This window comes from Phyllobates terribilis, unplaced genomic scaffold (genome assembly GCF_046119375.1).
Source record: "Phyllobates terribilis strain yellow unplaced genomic scaffold, ASM4611937v1 Scaffold_7__3_contigs__length_470593459, whole genome shotgun sequence".
NCBI lineage: Eukaryota > Metazoa > Chordata > Amphibia > Anura > Dendrobatidae > Phyllobates > Phyllobates terribilis.
Window position 1 is genome coordinate 82,785,763 of NW_027362767.1, and position 20,963 is coordinate 82,806,725.

At 42.9% G+C, this 20,963-nt stretch overlaps 1 protein-coding gene across 1 annotated transcript in view; it reads left to right on the forward strand.

Annotated features, from left to right (window-relative positions):
- LOC141153772 (deubiquitinase DESI2-like) overlaps positions 1 to 20,963 on the forward strand; it is a 132,604-nt gene that overhangs the window by 108,803 nt on the left and 2,838 nt on the right. The window contains exons 3-4 of the mRNA XM_073638899.1: positions 19,180 to 19,273; positions 20,794 to 20,935. Of these exons, the coding sequence (XP_073495000.1) occupies positions 19,180 to 19,273; positions 20,794 to 20,935 (236 nt within the window). The remainder of the gene's footprint in view (positions 1 to 19,179; positions 19,274 to 20,793; positions 20,936 to 20,963) is intronic.

Consider the following 20,963-nt stretch of genomic DNA (forward strand, 5'->3'; position numbering starts at 1 on the left):
ATATAGTGAAACTGACTATCTCCTATGAAGCTCAGACAGTGGCAGGGCTTCATAGGAAGAACAAGATGGCAGTGATGGGGGTCTTCAACAGGCCCTTGGATGCAATGGTAACCCATTGCAAGGGAAGTGGGGCACTGGACCCTAGTAAATGTGTGCATCAACAATCAAACCATCTAAATGACTCTGTTAGTGATTGACAACAGCACCTAAATGGTAAAACAACTGCAAATTGAGTTAGTTCCAGTTGCTGCTGGTACAGGTAGATATATCACACAGTCGGCATCAGCCTTGTATGGAACGGGCTCAGCTTCTGAGCCTGCTCCACACGTGCACTTTAACGCTGACATATGTTGTACGTCTGGGTATGTAAATGTGTTAAACATACCTTCAATTCACTGATTATGATTCCCTTACTAAATGAAAGCTCCATACGACATAACAAATAACCCCTTTAATTCCGAACTGATTCTAGAAGAAGACTGTTAAAGACAAATTAAACCAAAATAATAAATTCCTCGGTGGTTAATGCATGGGCGGTACTTTTTAGGGCATGGGTGGTTACTCTTTTTACGATTAGTTTATTGCTGTGAGATCAGTAATGGAGAAGGAGCAAATCATTTCAGATTACCAGGAGATTTTGTGAGTAGCCACCCAAAAGTTTGGTAGTAAAAAATGCGGTATTACATGGGTGGCCATGTAGTGGTTGGCAGTAGTCCTCCAAAACGCAAACAGTTTTTACAGCCACTCTCCTTTGTGATTACGGTACTTGGCCTGGGGACAGAGGATCGCCTCTCGGTCATATCTATATAGTCTATTTGGGTGCTGTCCTAATAGACAAAGATTGTCCTAGCAGGACTACCCATTTGTATGGTCACTGTTTCAATAAATATAGGTTCATTTGATGACCAATGCAAAATCATTCCAAACCTCAGGCCACTAGGTCCCCCCCTTTTATTTAACTTGCTGCTCAAGTGTAATCTGTCTCTAGCAACAGAAACACAAAGACAGAAGTTGGAGGAGGTCTATGTCTCCCCACTCCTGTCTTATAAACTGCATAGTGCCACAACAGAGAGGTAGGCTTTCAGTTTGGGGCTTCAAGCCTTTTGACAGTGGTAGATGCAACGTATGCTGGAAAATTAGATAAATGAAGTTCCAGCTCCTATAGCACTGGCAGAATACTAGTGACAATGAACTGCCTACTCAAATAGAGTGGGTGCGAGTTACAGAGCAGGAGAATCAAAACAGGAACTGAATATATACAACTGGTATGTAAACCACATGTAGTTTTACCTTGTGATGGAAATGGAAGGAGGAACAAGACCATGCTTTTACTTTGGTTTTGGGTAAAACAATAGGTACTGTTTATAGGGAATCTGTCAGCAGGTTTTTGCTATTTAATCTGAGAGCTGCATAATATAGGGCAAGAGAGCCTGAATCCAGTGATGTGTCACTTATTAGGTTGTGAATTGTAATTTCAATACAATCAGTATTTTATCAGCAAGAGATTACACTACAGGACTACATCTCATGTGCACACCAATCCAGCTAATCTGTGTAACCCCGCCCTCACCACTGATTGGCAGCTTGCTGACAATGCATGCAAGAAGTTGCCAATCAGTGGCGTGGGCGGGGTTACACACAGCTCAGCATTCTGAGCACTGATACATCTACAGCAGATAAAACAGGGATTCTATCAAAACTGCATCAAGCAGCCCAATAAGTGACACATCGCTGGAATCAGGCTCTCTTGCCCTACATTATGCTGCTCTCACATTATATATATCAAAAACCTGCTGACAGATTCTCTTTGTGGTAAATCAGGTGGGGGTCACTTTTCAAGTAGGATACGAAATGTCAGGTTTTATAAATTGTTAAATTGAATGCATCAATAATGGCACCAGTCTCTACTGTTTTTTTTTTGCAATCACACAAAAAAAAAGTCATTTGTGCAATCAGCCGAAAAGGCATGACTATTATTTGTAGTAAATAAGAATTTTCACAAATCCCTTCTGGTAAAAGGTTTTATTTCTAATTGTCATGGCAATAATTTCTTCCCGGTAAAACTGTTCCCATTATTACAAAACATCTCTGTTCATAATTGACTGGATGGGTAATTACCGGTGTCTGTGTGATTGGGGGTTAATGGTAACGGTCACCCCCAGCTGCAATGAAGTCGTGCTGCACTGAGGAACATTTCATGCTACAGAAAGATGGATAACGTAAGATGAAATTTAGTTAAACGCCGTAGTAAATGTGCCTTCATCCTCCTCATAGGATGTAATTATATTAAAGTGAGAAATAAATTAATCCTGGAGCTACATGTTATCCGGAGTCTCCACAGCCTGCTGCCCATCCACCACCACTAATCTATATTCACCTTCTCCGCAGTTTTCCAAATGTCAAGTCGGTGACTTTGTGAAATAATTACAGCTCCACTCCCCGGCCATTTATTCAATGTTGCTGACATAAATTGTGCTCCATTTGTCTGCGGTGCTCCTGAATACAAGGCTACTTGTTTGTGTCTCTCTGTTTATTGTACGCGGGACTGTGAAAGGTCAGACAGGGTCCCCTACAGAAACGTGACAAAGGCGGGTGGACTATGTGGGGCCCATTATTCTGTATGGAGGACTATGTGGGGCCCATTATTCTGTATGGAGGACTGTGTGGGACCATTATACTGTATGGAGGACTATGTGGGACCATTATACTGTATGGAGGACTATGTGGGGCCCATTATTCTGTATGGAGGACTATGTGGGGCCCTTTATTCTGTATGGAGGACTATGTGGGGCCATTATTCTGTATGGAGGACTATGTGGGGCCCATTATTCTGTATGGAGGACTGTGTGGGACCATTATACTGTATGGAGGACTATGTGGGACCATTATACTGTATGGAGGACTATGTGGGGCCCATTATTCTGTATGGAGGACTATGTGGGGCCCTTTATTCTGTATGGAGGACTATGTGGGGCCATTATTCTGTATGGAGGACTATGTGGGGCCCATTATTCTGTATGGAGGACTGTGTGGGACCATTATACTGTATGGAGGACTATGTGGGACCATTATACTGTATGGAGGACTATGTGGGGCCCATTATTCTGTATGGAGGACTATGTGGGGCCCTTTATTCTGTATGGAGGACTATGTGGGGCCATTATTCTGTATGGAGGACTATGTGGGGCCATTATTCTGTATGGAGGACTATGTGGGGCCCATTATTCTGTATGGAGGACTGTGTGGGGCCCATTATACTGTATGGAGGACTGTGTGGGGCCCATTATTCTGTATGGAGGGACTGTGTGGAGCCCATTATACTGTATGGAGGACTATGTGGGGCTCATTATTTTGTATAGTGGACTATGTGGGGCCCATTATTCTGTATGGTGGACTATGTGGGGCCCATTATTCTGTATGAAAGACTATGTGGGGCCCATTATTCTGTATGGAGGACTATGTGGGGCCATTATACTGTATGGAGGACTATGTGGGGCCCATTATTCTGTATGGAGGACTATGTGGGGCCCATTATTCTGTATGGAGGACTATGTGGGGCCCATTATTCTGTATGGAGGACTATGTGGGGCCCATTATTCTGCATGGAGGACTATGTGGGGCCCATTATTCTGTATGGTGGACTATGTGGGGCCCATTATTCTGTATGGAGGACTGTGTGGGGCCCATTATTCTGTATGGTGGACTATGTGGGGCCCATTATTCTGTATGGAGGACTATATGGGGCCCATTATACTGTATGGAGTACTGTGTGGGGCCCATTGTACTATATACTGGTTGGCCTGCGACTTTTTCCAAGTTTTTCCATTTTGGCCCTCTGTGTGTTTGAGTTTTACATCCATGCTCTATATTGTTGCATTATTGCCCGTGTATAAACTGCCATTTCCAGACAGACCATGGGTTTCCTGACCTGACCTCAACATAGGCATATATGAGTGAGGCAGCTGTTGAGTTCAGCTAGTAGACCCATGGCTGGTCTGGACATCGCAATCTGTACTCGGACCATGAATGTCAGACGCGTGTATAAGGTTGCTGGAGAATACTTCCATTGCATGGCCATCTCTCACTCCAATGATCAACTTTAATAATGAAAACCTCACTATTCATGCACGGTAGAAAGTTGGGTCCGCATCTTAGTAAATTATAGAAACTCATAATAATTTGTACGTTTTTACAGTTTTTTTGTTATACTTTGGGAGATCAACCTTATTCCATAAAGTAGATAATCAGGCAAGAAAAAAGTGGCTCTCCCACTGCCATATCACAGTCCCTGTCCACCGTTCTTGTATAATATAATCTTCAAGGACAGGATCTGGATAATTTTTTATAGAAAAGTGATCATATAATTATTATATTCCAGCTGGTATACGATACCGTAATGTTCGCATTTGCTAACTCTTGTCAAACACTATGTTAACAGGAAAAATATCTGAGAAATTGAATCAGAAGCGGCAAGGCTTGCCATGTGGAGCACAGTAGCTTTTCTTGGCACAGATTTAGCTATAAATGATATTCATAAAGACTTTTTCCTACTAAATGGCACTAATATGACAGTATGGTTGGCCGTAAGATTGTTATTTTAGTAAGATCTGGCAGATTAAAGAGCTGATGTGCTTTTCTACAAACATACATTTATTGCGGGAGATGACTAATGCTCATGATGAACATTATTATTACCGCTATCATTCTGTTAAAGGCTTATTTGTGTGTAACTGGATAAATACTACATTATTATTGCAGCGCTCCTGGAAAAAAATGGATACACTGGGAGAGATATATCAAGATAAATGCTTCAGAATTCTGGCATAATTTTCTAAAAAACAAAAACAAACAATCTTCCTTAATTACCTGTATCAAATTTACTATTTAAGACTGGTCTGACAAAGGTGAGGAACCACATTGAAAAAAGCACATTGTGCCATATAAATGCACCAAAATCATGGCACAAATTTCAGGCCCAAAGTAGGTGGTGTAAAATTAAGACCCCCCCATACACCTTAGACTAATGTCGTCAGAACCAGCCGATAAGGCCAACAATCTAATGTGTATGGGGACGCTGGCCGACTGATGGTCAGGGGAGGTGTCGATCAGGAATGGCGATTTCGGAATGTCGATCACATTGTTTTCCCATAGATAAGCCACCAGTTGATGTGTCAGTTGGCGGCTTTCTCATAGAGAACACAGGAGCTCGGCCGAATGAGCGCTCATGTATGGGAGAGTCAGAAGACATGGCTGCCGGCCAAATGATTGGCCAAAACATCGTTCAGCTGGCATCCATCTAATGTGTATTGGGACCTTTAGACTATAGAGTCTTAAAATTAGATAAACAGGCTGAACCATTTTAAGATTGTCTAGTATAAGATTGCACTAAGAATTACACAGTATTCATAAATCTGCCCCAATATGTTTTGTTTGGTGCGGGGTTAATCACAGAATTATGGAATGTTAGAGTTGGAGGGGCCTCCAGGGTCATTGTGTCCAACCCCCGGCTCAATGCAGGATTCACTAAACCATCTCAGACAGATGTCTGTCCGGCCTCTGTGTGAAGACGTCCATTGAAGGAGAACTCACCACCTCTCGTGGCCGCCTGTTCCACTCATTGATCTCCATCACTGGCAAAAAGTTTTTTCTAATATCTAATCTGTATCTTCTCACTTTCAGTTTCATCCCATTGCTTCTCGTGTTTCCATGTGTAAATGAGAATAAATCTGATCCCTCTACAATGTGACAGCCCTGGAGATATTTGTAGATGGTTATTAAGTCTCTTTTTGGCCATCTTTTTTGCAAGCTAAACATTCCCAGATCCTTTAACCGTTCCTCATAGGACATAGTTTCCAGTCCAGCTCCATTCTGGTCGCTCTTCTCTGAACTTGCTCCAGTTTTCGGTATCTTTTTTTTAAATGTGGTGCCCATAACTGGACATAGTATTCCAGATGAGGTCTGACCAAGGAGGAGTAGAGGGGGATAATTACTTCACGTGATCTAGACTCTATGTTTCTCCTAATACATCTCAGAACTGTGTTCACCTTTTTGCTGCTGCATCACACTGTTGACTCATGTGCAGTCTGTGATATATTAGTGTATCTAAGTTTTTTCACACGTGCTGTTGCTTAGTTCTATTTCTCTGCAGATGTAATTTAGTTTTTCTTGCTCAGATGTAGAATCTTGCATTTCTCCCTCTTAAATACCATTCTATTAGTCGCTGCCCATTGTTCAAGCTTATCTAGATCCTACTAGACCTCGTTCTTTGATATTCTTTTAAATTCCTCGTCATACAGTACCACCAAGCACCTGTACTAGGCACAAAAGCTCATGCACATACATGTCTGTATTAATCATAAATTGTAGCTAATATGCGCCCCATACACTTCTATGAGGCTATACTGGACCTCTGTATGCCTCTGATTTCATCGGGAACCATTTGACAGATTCTGTATTAATTTGACAGAATTTTTTTTTCCATAGAAACATAACGCTAGTTTTGTACTGCACATAGACTCCAGCTATGTCTTGTGTATGAGGCACAGAGTATAAATTGTGTCTGGAGTATTACTTTAAGGAGCCAGAGGTGAGAAGAATCCAAAACCTGTTAAAAAGGATTGAGATGGAAAACTGGCCCATGCCACAAAACCAGACAGGACAATTGCTGGTTTTCTCAATATTTTGTATCACTGGAGTGAACATCCAATTTTCATTTAAGTGAACTATGCGCTGTCGACTAAAAAATCTTGGTGTCCAGTTGTTGCTGATAAAAAATATTTTCTCTGTGCCCTGGATCTCAGGTCAAATGCTCAACCAATGTTGGGAGTAAATCAGTGTATAGTGCAAGCTAGTGAGGCTGCATGAAAGTAGAGCCAGGACTTTAAAACCTGGTTCACACAGTCTACTTGTTGGCTGGTAGCAAATAAAGACCAAACCAATTTTGTATTCATACACAACTTTTTCACATATTTCTTTCATGGTTTCTTTTGCCATTTCTAGCGCATCCCAGTCTAGTTTGGGCCCAAGTATGTATGATGCAAGACCTAAATGTTTGCCAACATGTTTTTCTATTTTTCAACCCTTAGCCTAACGGCTGGGATTCTCCTGGAACCCATTCAACCAAGCAAGATCAGTGTACAGATCAGAAAAAAAAACGAATTCTAAAATAAAATGTACCAGTACAGATTTTTTTGTTTTATAGGATTTATCCTGTAATACCAAATTTGGAAATCTGAAGGCTATAATCAAAAAATTACTGGCTCTGTTAGGTGTCAGTCTGTTGCTGGATTTGAAACGGGTTCAGAACCTTCTGTGGTCTCACATTTTGGTCCAGCCAGGGCTGATGCTGCTCAGCATCATCATCAGTCCCAACGCCTAGCTGTTCCACTAGATGTACAGATTGTCTCCTGGGTATTTGTGCCTAGCAATGTTAAGCATAGGTTGCGGAGGGAGACAGGGCTTTTGGAGTCTAAGTCCAGGATTCGCCGCACTGAGCATGCCCGTGACCTGGCGGATCGTGATTGGTGGTTTGGCACCCACCTGACCCGGTGACCTGGCACCGCCTGATTGGTCCACGGGTGGCGTCACCAATGGCGCGTCGGTGGGCAGGGCTTAGTCTTTAAAAGGCCCGCCCACAAACATGGCGGCGCGCTCTGATCATTGAGCAAGTGTTGCTGTGTGTGGACGACTGTGATCAACGTAGTTTCTGCAGGCAGGATTAGTGAAAGTAGGCAGGCTAGTGAAAGTAGGCAGGTAGCTCAGTCTTGCAGTCTGGCTCAGCCAAAGGGGTCGCCTAACACCCCGAGCAGCCTGCAGATGTCCTGTCCACAGTTTCGCCTGTCAGCCACGTGGAGTAATACCCTTCAGTCAGGTAGCACGCCGGCTGGAGGCACGTGTACCCGTCGGCGTAGTCACACACGCATCCTAGCACCGCCACTGTACTCCCTGTGCTGTAACAGGACTACAGATAGTTTTTCTCCGCCTATCTCTCGTGCTGCTAACGGAGATAGTGCGTATTGCTATACCCGTTCCTGTGTGCAGTAACACGGAAGGGTTTATCATTTAAGTTGGTTGCTTTACTTTCCACCTGGAAAGTGTTCGGCAGCAGTCTACCAGGCTGCATCGCGGACCCCGGGGTCGGTTGCGTTCCATTATAATAAAGTTGTCTGCAACCGCCCTCCTAACAGGTTCCTTAATTGTTGTCTTTTGACATTCCCTTTACTTTTGACCTATTTTCATTCTTCTTACCTAATGACCTTCTGAATATATATATATATATTTTCATTTAAGGGGATGTCCCATAATCTATTGTCGGGGCGCGTTCTTCTTATGCTGCCTGCTTCTGACTGGTCAGTGTAATATGGGGTGGGGGGTACACCCATAAACACAAACACTTGATGAGATCTATGTCCTGCCCATAGAGCTTAACAGCTCATTTACATAATAAAAAAGCAGGGATTTGATAGGAATAATATATCAGATCACAGATAACAAGGCATCGCTTTATTCAACTTTCTATGACCTGCATGCCCATATAGACGGCTTAGAAGGGTTGATTTTTCTGACCGTTTCCTTTTAATTATCCTCCAGACATTGCAAAGATTTCAATTTTTGTAATATGCTTCATAATCTTAGTTTGCTTCCTTTACTCCCAAACACTATGCTTTAGTGCTGTTTCAATGCTCAGTTTATGCTCCTTTGGAAGATGCTTTCCATTGCTGCTCAACAAAGATCAGTACATAATATTAAAATAGTCTGTGCATGTGAATTCCCCTGTCAGAGCCTCTCAGAACCACCTCTCCCATGTATTCAGACATGGGAATTACCATACACACATTATTTGAATATAATATACAGGTCGTTGCTGTAGCAGTTGAAAGCAGCTTCGAAAGGAGCATGAAATAAGCCTTGAAACAAAGTGGTTGGAAGAAAATGAGGCAAAATAAGGTATTGAACAGTAGTATATTAGAAAAAAATCAAAGCTTTGCAATGTCTAGAGGATAATAAAAAAAAAAGTTTAGCTACTCTTTAAATAATATGCAAGTCGTAACTGTAAGTTCCTTAAGTTAATGCTTAGGTGCATCAGGATGCATCAACAGTAGTGATGAGCAAGCACGTTCGCTACTGCTCGGTGCTCGCCCGAGCATCTCACTGCTCGACATGCTTGGCGCTCGCCGAGTATTTCCAGGGTTGCTCGGCGGGAGCTCTGGTCTCCTCCCTGCATGTTTGGCGCTCTTTAGAGAGCCAATGAACATGGGGGATTGCCTGCCACTCACTGTAATGCCTTAGCCATGTTGGTTGTGGCATTACAGTGATTGGCTGGCCGAACAGCGTCATCAGGTCTATATTAGACCTGGCGCCGCCATGCTCGTCACAGTCACTCCGGAATCAGACAGTGTAGGGAGAGCTGCTGCTGAGCTAGAGAGAGATTCCCTTGTTTCTAGTTAGTGTATGTGTACAGACTATAAGAGAGACACATATCCATCTCAACGAACAGTCCTTCAGAGGACTAATCCATCTGCAGAGATATCAGGCAGTATATATATCAGGTGTATATAGGCAGGCAGGGTATATAGCAGACTGCAGTGCACATAGCACAAGAGGCTCCATTCCAGTTCTGCCTTCTGCTGCTGTTAGATATTTCTAAACAAAGGCCCAGGTCTCAGGGGCCAGAAATAATTTTTTTTGGATCTTAATCCTCATTATTTGCTTAAAAAGCAATCCAGAGAACACAGTTTTTCTGCGCCATTTGCTTGTTGGCACTGCAGAATACAGCCAGGTGCTTTTCATATTACAGCGCTAAAAAAATCTGTTGCAGTGTGTCAGTGAAGCAATTGACACCAGATTGCTGTTCAAAATAGTCACCTACACGGATCACATATACGTTTTCAGAAAATACTGCCATTTCTGGCCTCCATTAAATTTTTTTTTAGTGTGTCAGCAAAGTTTTTGACACCGGTTTGCTGTTCAAAATAGTTACCTACAGGCCAGGTATTTCAAACTGTGTTTTCTCCGTCACACGGATCACATATACGTTTTCAGAAAATACTGACACTTCGGATCTTCATTAAAAATTTGTTGCAGCGTGTCAGTGAAGCAATTGACATCAGATTGCTGTCCAAAATAGTTACCTACAGGCCAGGTATTTAAAACTGTGTGTTTTCTTCGTCACACGGATCACATATACATTTTCAGAAAATACTGCCATTTCTGGCCTCCATTAAAAATTTGTTGCAGTGTGTCAGGGAAGCAATTGACACCAGATTGCTGTCCAAAATAGTTACCTACAGGCCAGGTATTTAAAACTGTGTTTTCTCCGTCACACGGATCACATATACGTTTTCAGAAAATACTGCCATTTCTGGCCTCCATTAAAAAAAAATTTCAGTGTGTCAGCAAAGTTTTTGACACCAGTTTGCTGTTCAAAATAGTTACCTACAGGCCAGGCATTTAAAACTGTGTTTTGTCTGTCACACGGATCACATATACATTTTCCAAAAATACTGCCATTTTGGATCTTCATTAAAAATTTGTTGCAGTGTGCCAGTGAAGCAATTGACACCAGATTGCTTCTCAAAATAGTTACCTACAGGCCAGGTATTTAAAACTGTGTTTTCTCCGTCACATGGATTACATATATGTTTTCAGAAAATACTGACACTTCGGATCTTCATTGAAAATTTGTTACAGCGTGTCAGTGAAGCAATTGACACCAGATTGCTGTCCAAAATAGTTACCTACAGGCCAGATACTTAAAACTGTGTGTTTTCTCCGTCACACGGATCACATATACATTTTCAGAAAATACTGCCATTTCTGGCCTCCATTAAAAATTTGTTGCAGTGTGTCAGGGAAGCAATTGACACCAGATTGCTGTCCAAAATAGTTACCTACAGGCCAGGTATTAAAAATTGTGTGTTTTCTCCGTCACACGGATCACATATATGTTTTCAGAAAATACTGCCATTTCTGGCCTCCATTAAAAATTTGCTGCAGTGTGTCAGTGAAGCAATTGACACCAGATTGCTGTTCAAAATAGTTACCTACAGGCCAGGCATTTAAAACTGTGTTTTCTCCGTCACACGGATCACATATACGTTTTCAAAAAATACTCACACTTCGGATCTTCATTAAAAATTTGTTGCAGTGTGTCAGTGAAGCAATTGACACCAGATTGCTGTTCAAAATAGTAACCTACAGGCCAGGCATTTAAAACTGTGTTTTCTCCATCACACGGATCACATATACATTTTCAGAAAATACTGCCATTTCTGGCCTCCATTAAAAATTTGTTTCAGTGTGTCAGTGAAGCAATTGACACCAGATTGCTGTTCAAAATAGTTACCTACAGGCCAGGTATTTAAAACTGTGTTTTCTCCGTCACACGGATCACATATACAGTACAGACCAAAAGTTTAGACACACCTTCTCATTTAAAGATTTTTCTGTATTTTCATGACTATGAAAATTGTACATTCACACTGAAGGTATCAAAACTATGAATTAACACATGTGGAATTATATACTTAACAATAAAGTGTGAAACAACTGAAAATATGTCTTATATTCTAGGTTCTTCAAAGTAGCCACCTTTTGCTTTGATGACTGCTTTGCACACTCTTGGCATTATCTTGATGAGCTTCAAGAGGTAGTCACCGGAAATGGTCTTCCAACAATCTTGAAGGAGTTCCCAGAGATGCTTAGCACTTGTTGGCCCTTTTGCCTTCACTCTGCGGTCCAGCTCACCCCAAACCATCTCGATTGGGTTCAGGTCTGGTGACTGTGGAGGCCAGGTCATCTGGCGCAGCACCCCATCACTCTCCTTCTTGGTCAAATAGCCCTTACACAGCCTGGAGGTGTGTTTGGGGTCATTGTCCTGTTGAAAAGTAAATGATGGTTCAACTAAACGCAAACCGGATGGAATAGCATGCCGCTGCAAGATGCTGTGGTAGCCATGCTGGTTCAGTATGCCTTCAATTTTGAATAAATCCCCAATAGTGTCACCAGCAAAGCACCCCCACACCATCACACCTCCTCCTCCATGCTTCACTGTGGGAACCAGGCATGTAGAGTCCATCCGTTCACCTTTTCTGCATCGCACAAAGACACGGTGGTTGGAACCAAAGATCTCAAATTTGGACTCATCAGACCAAAGCACAGATTTCCACTGGTTTAATGTCCATTCCTTGTCTTCTTTAGCCCAAACAAGTCTCTTCTGCTTGTTGCCTGTCCTTAGCAGTGGGTTCCTAGCAGCTATTTTACCATGAAGGCCTGCTGCACAAAGTCTCCTCTTAACAGTTGTTGAAGAGATGTGTCTGCTGCTAGAACTCTGTGTGGCATTGACCTGGTCTCTAATCTGAGCTGCTGTTAACCTGTGATTTCTGAGGCTGGTGACTCAGATAAACTTATCCTCAGAAGCAGAGGTGACTCTTGGTCTTCGTTTCCTGGGACGGTCCTCATGTGAGCCATTTTCTTTGTAGCGCTTGATGGTTTTTGCAACTGCACTTGGGGACACTTTCAAAGTTTTCCCAATTTTTCGGACTGACTGACTTTCATTTCTTAAACTAATGATGGGCACTCATTTTTCTTTACTTAGCTGCTGTTTTCTTGCCATAATACAAATTCTAACAGTCTATTCAGTAGGACTATCAGCAGTGTATCCACCTGACTTCTGCACAACCCCATTTATAAGGCAAGAAATCCCACTTATTAAACCTGACAGAGCACACCTTTGAAGTGAAAACCATTTCCGGTGACTACCTCTTGAAGCTCATCAAGAGAATGCCAAGAGTGTGCAAAGCAGTCATCAAAGCAAAAGGTGGCTACTTTGAAGAACCTAGAATATAAGACATATTTTCATTTGTTTCACACTTTTTTGTTAAGTATGTAATTCCACATGTGGTAATTCATAGTTTTGATGCCTTCAGTGTGAATGTACAATTTTCATAGTCATGAAAATACAGAAAAATCTTTAAATGAGAAGGTGTGTCCAAACTTTTGGTCTGTACTGTACATTTTCAGAAAATACTGCCATTTCAGATCTTCATTAAAAATTTGTTGCAGTGTGTCAGTGAAGCAATTGACACCAGATTGCTGCTCAAAACTGTGTTTTCCCCGTCACACGAATCACATATACGTTTTCAGAAAATACTGCCATTTCTGGCCTCCATTAAAGATTTGTTTCAGTGTGTCAGTGAAGCAATTTACACCAGTTTGCTGTTCAAAATAGTTACCTACAGGTCAGGTATTTAAAACTGTGGTTTGTCCGTCACACGGATCACATATAATTTCGCTCCAAATTCAGTCATTTGTTGTGAGGGTGGAAGATACTGTCCTCCATTTAAAATGGGCAAGGGACGAGGAACTGGACGTGATGGTGATGATGGTGCATGCAGAGGCCGAGGCCCTGGGCAAGCTGAAATTGTGCCACAACAAACACCCACATCTTCTCGCTCGACCTTCCTGTCCCAATTAATAGGGGACTCTAGAACACCACTATTGAACACAGAGCAGTGTCAAAAGGTTATTGGTTGGATAGCAGATAATGCTTCCAGTCACTTAGCCACCACCACCGCCACCTTGTCTTCCACATGGTCAAGTCTCAGTAGCTGTGTGTCTGGACCGCATATTCCTCACCCTAAACCTCCTTCGTCCCACCATGCCGAGTGCCCAGAGACAACTGATACCACACTTGGACACTCCGAAGAGCTGTTTACTTTCCCATTTATAGATTCGGGCCTCTCGCCAGGTCCACTTGAAGTGGGGCAAGAGGAGATCGCATGTAGCGATGCCTAAATATTTGAGCAGCCACGGTCACACGAAGGCGACGGTGGGAAAGTGTCACAAGAGGTGGAAGAAGATGAGACACAATTGCCAGAAAGTCAGGAGGAGGACCAGAGTGTGGAAGTGGAAGACAAGGTGGTGGATGATATAGTAACTGACCCAACCTGGCAGGAGGACATGCAGAGTGAGGACAGCAGCACACAAGGGGAGGGAGGCAAAGCACCCCAACAGGCAGAAAGAAGCAGTGTGGTGGCCGCACGAAGGAAGTTGCCAGTACAACTGTTAGGTCTTCCCGAGTCAGGTTGTTTTTGAAAGACTCTGCCGATAACCCCAAAACGGCCATTTGCACCAACTGCCAGGCCAGCATCAGCAGGGGTGGCAAAATGACCAGCCTGACCACCACCAGCATGATCACGCACATGGCAGCAAAGCACCCGACTTTGTGGGCCGAACCAAAGGGTCCAGGAACAGTGTCTGCGGGTGGCACCATTGCTTCTTCCGCTGTTGTGCATGCAAGCCAATCCCCTGTCCATGGTGCATGCGAAGATGCCTCCTGCCCTGCTCCTTTCGTTGCACACTCTCAAGTAGCAGCATCAGGAAGCACGTCCACGTCCTTGTCCCAGCACAGCGCTCCGTTGTCCATACCCCAGTCCTTGGAACACAAGCGCAAATAAGCAGCCAACGCCCCACAGGCCACTGTACTAAATTCCCACATTTCATGACTGCTTGCGCTCGAAATGTTGCCTTTTAGGCTCGTGGAGACGGAAGCATTCCGTAACCTGATGGCGGCGGCCGTCCCTCGGTATTCGGTCCCCAGCCTCCACTATTTCTCCCTGTGTGCCGTCCGCACATTACACAAGCACGTGTCCCAAAACATTAGCCGTGCCCTCAACAACGCAGTTACCGGGAAAGTCCACCTAACCACGGACAAATGGACAAGTGCTTGTGGGCAGGGACGGTACATCTCGCTGACGGCACACTGGGTTAACATAGTGGAAGCCGGGACCTAGTCAGACCTTGGGATGGAACACGTCCTCCCGACACCAGGGATTGCGGGCCCTAGGTCAATCAGGGTTGCCTTCACAGTCTACAGCTCCTGCACCTCCTCCTCCTCAGCCTTCTCCTCCTCTTCAACCTCCATATCCCAAATTACCACATCAGTCACAAGCTGGAAGCACTGCAGCACTGCCTCGGCCAAGCGGCAACAGACTGTGCTGAAGCTAATATGCTTAGGTGACAAACCGCACAATGCTGAAGAGTTGTGGACAGCTCTGAAAGAGCAGGGAGATCTGTGGCTCACACTGCTGAACCTACAGCCAGGCATGGTCGTGTGTGACAATGGCCAGAACCTGGTGGCGGCTCTGAGGCGAGGCGAGCTCACACACGTACCATGCCTGGCCCATGTGCTTAACCTCGTGGTTCAGCGGTTTCTCAAATCCTACACGGAGCTGCCGGATCTGCTTGTTAAAGTACGCCGCCTGTGTGCCCATTTTAGAAAGTCACCTACAGCTTCCGCCGCCCTTGCCGTGTTTCGGCAGCGTTTGCAGCTTCCGGCTCACAGACTGGTATGTGATGTCCCCACGCGTTGGAACTCTACACTGTAGATGTTGGGAAGGATTTCTGAGCAAAAGAGGGCAGTTGTTGAGTACCAGCATCAACAAGGCCATCGGTTTTCAGTTCAGACTCCACACATAAGACCTCAGAAGTGGACATGGATGTCAGGCATATGTACCATCCTCCAAAGCTTTGAGGAGTCCACCAAAATGGTGAGCGGCGATGACGCCATAATTACCGTCACCATCCCGCTTCTCTGTCTTCTGAAATGCTCTCTGCTCACAGGATGCATTGCAGGCAGAGCACGATGAGATGGAGCAAGGAACCATACAGGGTGATTACACACAGCCCAGCTGATAAACTTTGGGGCCTGATCCTAGCTCGGAGTAATCCTGAACTTTGTGGCCAGAGCTGGATCAGGGGTGGCGGGATAGTTAGTGTAGGTGTGTGTTTTATATATGTATATATATATATATATAAAAATATATATATATATATATATATATATATATATATTAAAAAAATGTCCATGTCACTATTGTATATATTGTTGTTTTTGGTTTGCTGTGGTGTGAATGAGGTGCAGTAAGGGTGTTGCTGTAAGGTCAGGCAGTGGGACCAGTAGGTTAGTATTAGTTTCCGGTTGTATATACATTGTGTGTTACATTATATTTAGGTTTAGTGTTTTGTGTTTATAGAGGTTTTATTGTATATAATATTGTATATAGGACGGCGTGTTTTAAGTGTATATAGGTCAGTGTGAACTTTATGTGGGATTGTATATAGTAGTATGAATGAAGCTGGGCCGGTGGTTTTATAATATTTATTTATTGTTTATAAAAAAAAAAAAGTATATGTATATATTCCTGTGGTGAAGGTAATTTTGTTTCTTTAATTTTCAATTTTTTTTTTTTCCCCTCTGTAGGTCCAATCTTCTCCCCTTTCTGGTTGATTTATTTTGCTTCTATTTTCTGTGATTCGTGTCGGGTTTTGTGGTCTTGTTCTGCAGTTTTGTTCTTATGTTTTGTGTCCTGTAATGTATTATTGTTGTGTCATGTAGTGTATTCTTCTATCAAATAAAAAACACCTACACACAGCCCAGCCTCATCTCATCCCAATGTGGATTGGGTGACAATCAGGAAGAGGAGGAGGAGGAGGAAGAACAGGGGCTAGTTTCATGTGCTATAGACGGTACTACTTGCACAATTGTCATACCGTCTGTTCAGCATGGATGGCTAGAGGACAGAGAGGAGGAGGAGGAGAGCATGGTCAGTCATCCTCTTGGTGAGGACACGGAAGTCTTGCCTGTTAGCAGTCTGGCACGCATGGCTGAGTTTATGTTACGCTGCCTTTTCCATGACCCTCGCGTTCTCAAAATTTTGGGTGACAGTCATTACTGGTTGGTGACACTTCCTGGAAAGGATGTTCCTTAACATATTTCCCAGGAAAATCCATTTTGGTTTCGTTTTTGTATGTTTTATTGTGAGTCCGTAAAAGTGGCATAATACTCTGACAACGTTGTTGACAGCAGTGACCTGGAATTCAGAAATGCTTCCAGGGGTCTTCCCCATGCTGTTCCCATGTCATTTGAGCACTTCTCCCATCGATTTGGGCAATTTTTAGGCCCTCTGCAGACCGCTGGGGGGAGCCATCTGAAAAATTCTCGAGTTTCCCATAGACTTACATTGGGCTTGTTGCTCGGGTTGAGCACCCGAGTATTCCAATTTGCTCGACCCGAGCAACGAACACCCGAGCATTTTAGTGCTCACTCATCACTAATCAACATACAATAATTTGCCCCTAATCAAGGTTGCTTAGACCCTTATGTTTGTTTTTCCAACTTCATAAACTGACTGTTCCCTTGCTACTTAAAATATCCCTCCCTTTGACAGGTGCCATTGTGACAAGATAAGAGAATGTTTATCACTTTCCATAGTTTTGTTTTATGATTGATCATCACATATTAAGGAGGCACATATGAGACCCAAGTATGTGACTAAAACAAAAACCTATATAGAAGAAAAGGATGATAAGGTTGAAAAAATCCTTCTGGAGTTTTTCACAGCTGCATCCCCGAGATATGATGGATGATGTTTTATTCTGCTAGAAGCTCTAGTTCAGATCAGTAGATTTATGAGTTTTGCGGTAGAAGGACTGCTGAATTTTGCACAATCCTAGTAAGACTCATAGGAATTACAATTCTTGTTGAGTGTATATTTCAGTTTTCCGGTGGCATCATCATGTATCATTAGGCAAATCCAAACAAAAGACTTTAGTCTCATCAGCGTTCTCTTTGAATTGGAAACAATTTGTCACTTCAGTTCTTGATGTTTTGCAGTCATCAAAATTTTTTTATAAAAAGCCTTGACTTTCTCAACAATCAAGAGCCCAGTGGCACATTTTCTCTGAAGACCTCTTATACAGCAGTTCATCCAGCTGTGCTAATGTCAGATGCTTCGATATCTACCACTTCAGAAGGCACTTTACAGTTAAACTTGATGCTATAAAGAAACAAAATTGGTCCTTCTGCTTCTTAATGTCAGGTGGTTGATGAATCGGTGTTGTGTCTTTTGACACCTTCAATCCCGCTGAATCCAGATTTTCTGGAACGAGAAGTATAGTATGTTTCCTCATGCTGTTAGCATCTGTATTAATATGGATGGCATTAATTTGCATGATTACTATGGACCCCACCTCCCCCCGAGACGACGGCTTAGGCTCTCATACTCGTGTCTCATGCTCTCTCTAGGTACCGTCCATCATACTATTCTTTACCCAGTCCTTTTCTGGACATTGATTAAAAATGTATACTGAATCTGAGGCTTCATAATTCTTTATGTCACACACCATATGTTAGGGCTAAATACCTACAAAACAATACATAACCTATAATTACTTTCTAGTATGTTGCACTACGTGGTGTTGCAATATATCCACATATAAGTGTAATTTAATCACAATGCTGGGTGAGCAAATGCCCAAATACTTAACCCAACACTATCAATACTTAGGGGTGTAAAATACTTTGTGTTAGGACTGCAGTTGTACCCAAGCCTGGAGCCTAGGATGGCCCAAAAGGTCCCTATGGCCCATAAGACCATTGAAGATAGTTGGGGGTCCTGTTGGGCTTTTGCATTGGGGTCAATCAGTTCCAGTTATGCCACTGTCAATACTCCTATTCCCACACCGATCACATTCCAAAGTTACCCACCAAACACCATGATGGAATGCAAAGTGACACGCACTGTCCAGCACTCCAATGTGCGTTTTGCTTCCCGCTTCAGCAGGGGTTCCCAAAGTGGAAAGCAAAATGTGCTTTTTGGTACTGAACAGTATGTGGTACATCTGTGTTCACTAACATTTCCCTTATTACCTATGACAATAACAATAATTCTGTAGCATTCTGAAATAAATTCATAATTCACAGTTATAGCTGAATGCAGTCCAAAACTTTTTTCTTTAACGGGAAAAAAGGCTCAGACCTCATAATATTATCTGTAACATTGCCTGAAATTTGATTAGTTCATGCTTATACTGTAGGTTTGTTGGTTTTAGATATGTTCACAAATATATGAAGACAAATCTCCATAATAAACATTGCAGGTATCCAAAAGAATTAAATGGATTTTCCATAGAATACATATATTTCTAAAAGGGTTTAGCAGGTAAAAAAGACCCTCACTGATCCCGCACAGTAAACTGGGTATGGTGCTGAATGGGGATAGAACGATCGTTTACTATTCAGGTAGTTACCCTCATACATACCGATGCAGTGTATCAGAGATGCCTGTGAATTATTTTTTACTTAAATTATAATTTTTGTCTGTACTGTTTTAATTACAGAGTTTGCCTATGGAGGACATCCCTACCCATTTAGTGGAATTTTTGAGATCACGCCTGGCAGTGCAGTGGAACTTGGAGAGACTTTCAAATTCAAGTAAGATTTTGTATATTATAGCGACTGCTGTTGTGTAGAATAGCACACAAGTACCAAAGCTGCCATGTCCTCCTACTGTCATGGCTGCTGGACCCAAGTTCACCAGCGTTGACCTCCAGCTTTCCTGCTGCTGTCAAAGGGCCACAGATCAGATACGCTCTCCTGAATGGGACCTGTGATGCTGCCTTTAGGTTGCACCCTGGTATTTCTTCCTCAACAAAATGACCAGCAAAGCCAGCATACCTAAAGAAGATGCATCATCAAATGTTTCATGTTGAACAGTACACAGGATGTAGGAGTGGATTCTGAGCCAAATAAAACATTTTATTTTTTTGTATTCTGTCTCTCCGTTGTGGAGATATTAGCAATCAATATATTGGCCACCTAATCAGTTAACTTTTTTTTCAGTCAAAGTGGGTGTGAGACAGTTTTTACTGAGAGCTTGTACTGCTCCCTTCTATCAGCTCTCCTCTTCTCATAGCCCTATGAGCTCTGCTGTACTGCCTACTCATACAGGAGGTTAGACCAGGAGATCAGAGCTGTATAATTACATCTCACACTGAGAAACCTGCTCTAAGCTATGGTGGGGGCGTGTTCATCTTTCCTTTGAGTGTTGCTGTCTGTATATGATTGGTAAGCATCATACAGGGAGAAGAAGTACACAACCTCAGTGAAAACTGTCTGATAACGCCCATTTAAGACTTGAAAAAGTTAACTCATTAGGTGCCAAAGTTTCGGAGAGGTGAAATTTAAAAAACAGTGTTATTCCGCTCTTCAGCCACTATTACATTTTGTGTCCAGGTCAAGATTAAACATTTGGTGAAAGGTCCTCTTTAAGGTACCCTTCCCTCAAAACTCCTTCCTGGGTTAAAAGGTTCTACTGTTTCTGTTTGTGCTCTGCATTTTTCAGTGTAGACTTAACATTTCTGCCCCGGATTGTACTCTGACCCTAAATCTTGTCTGCTACCTGCCTTCTCTGACTGTCTATCGGCCATTGCTACTAGTGACTATCCTGAGGTTGTGTCCTGGGAAAAGACACAAGGTTAAAAGGAAAAATGCAAGAAGTCCTAGGGCTTCAACACTCCTCAGTTTAAACCAACCCTAGTCCCTTGCGACTCAGGGGGCCAACTACTTCCGAGTACAGCTGTGTCAAAACCACAGAGAAATAGCAAATACCTTAGATGAGTGGTAGCACCTATAGGATCTATAGCTCGGTGGTCACAAGAAACCTTTGTCTCTGGAGGGCAGGGATGGCGTGCACATTAGAGCTGGACAGCTGCAAACAGTACTGGAAATATGGAAGCAGAAATAATATGCATGCTTCCTCTGCCCATCGCTTTTCTCCGTAAAGCACTCCTGTCATCATCATATTAACCTTTAATATGCCATAACAGGTAATTTTGCTTTACAATACCTTGACGACTAGAATGCAACACATCTGCTTTTTTTCTTAACGAGGTATAATTGATGCATATGAAGAACCATTATTACTGTACGTTTCTTATTTGTGTCCCCCACAGGGAAGCTATAGCCCTTGGCACAACAGATTTCACAGAAGAGGACATTGATAACATCATGGAGGAGCTGGGGAAGGAATACAAGGGAAACGCCTATCACCTAATGCACAAAAATTGCAATCATTTCTCTGCGGCTCTGGCCGAGGTTAGTGACATATGGTGACCGCCACCAG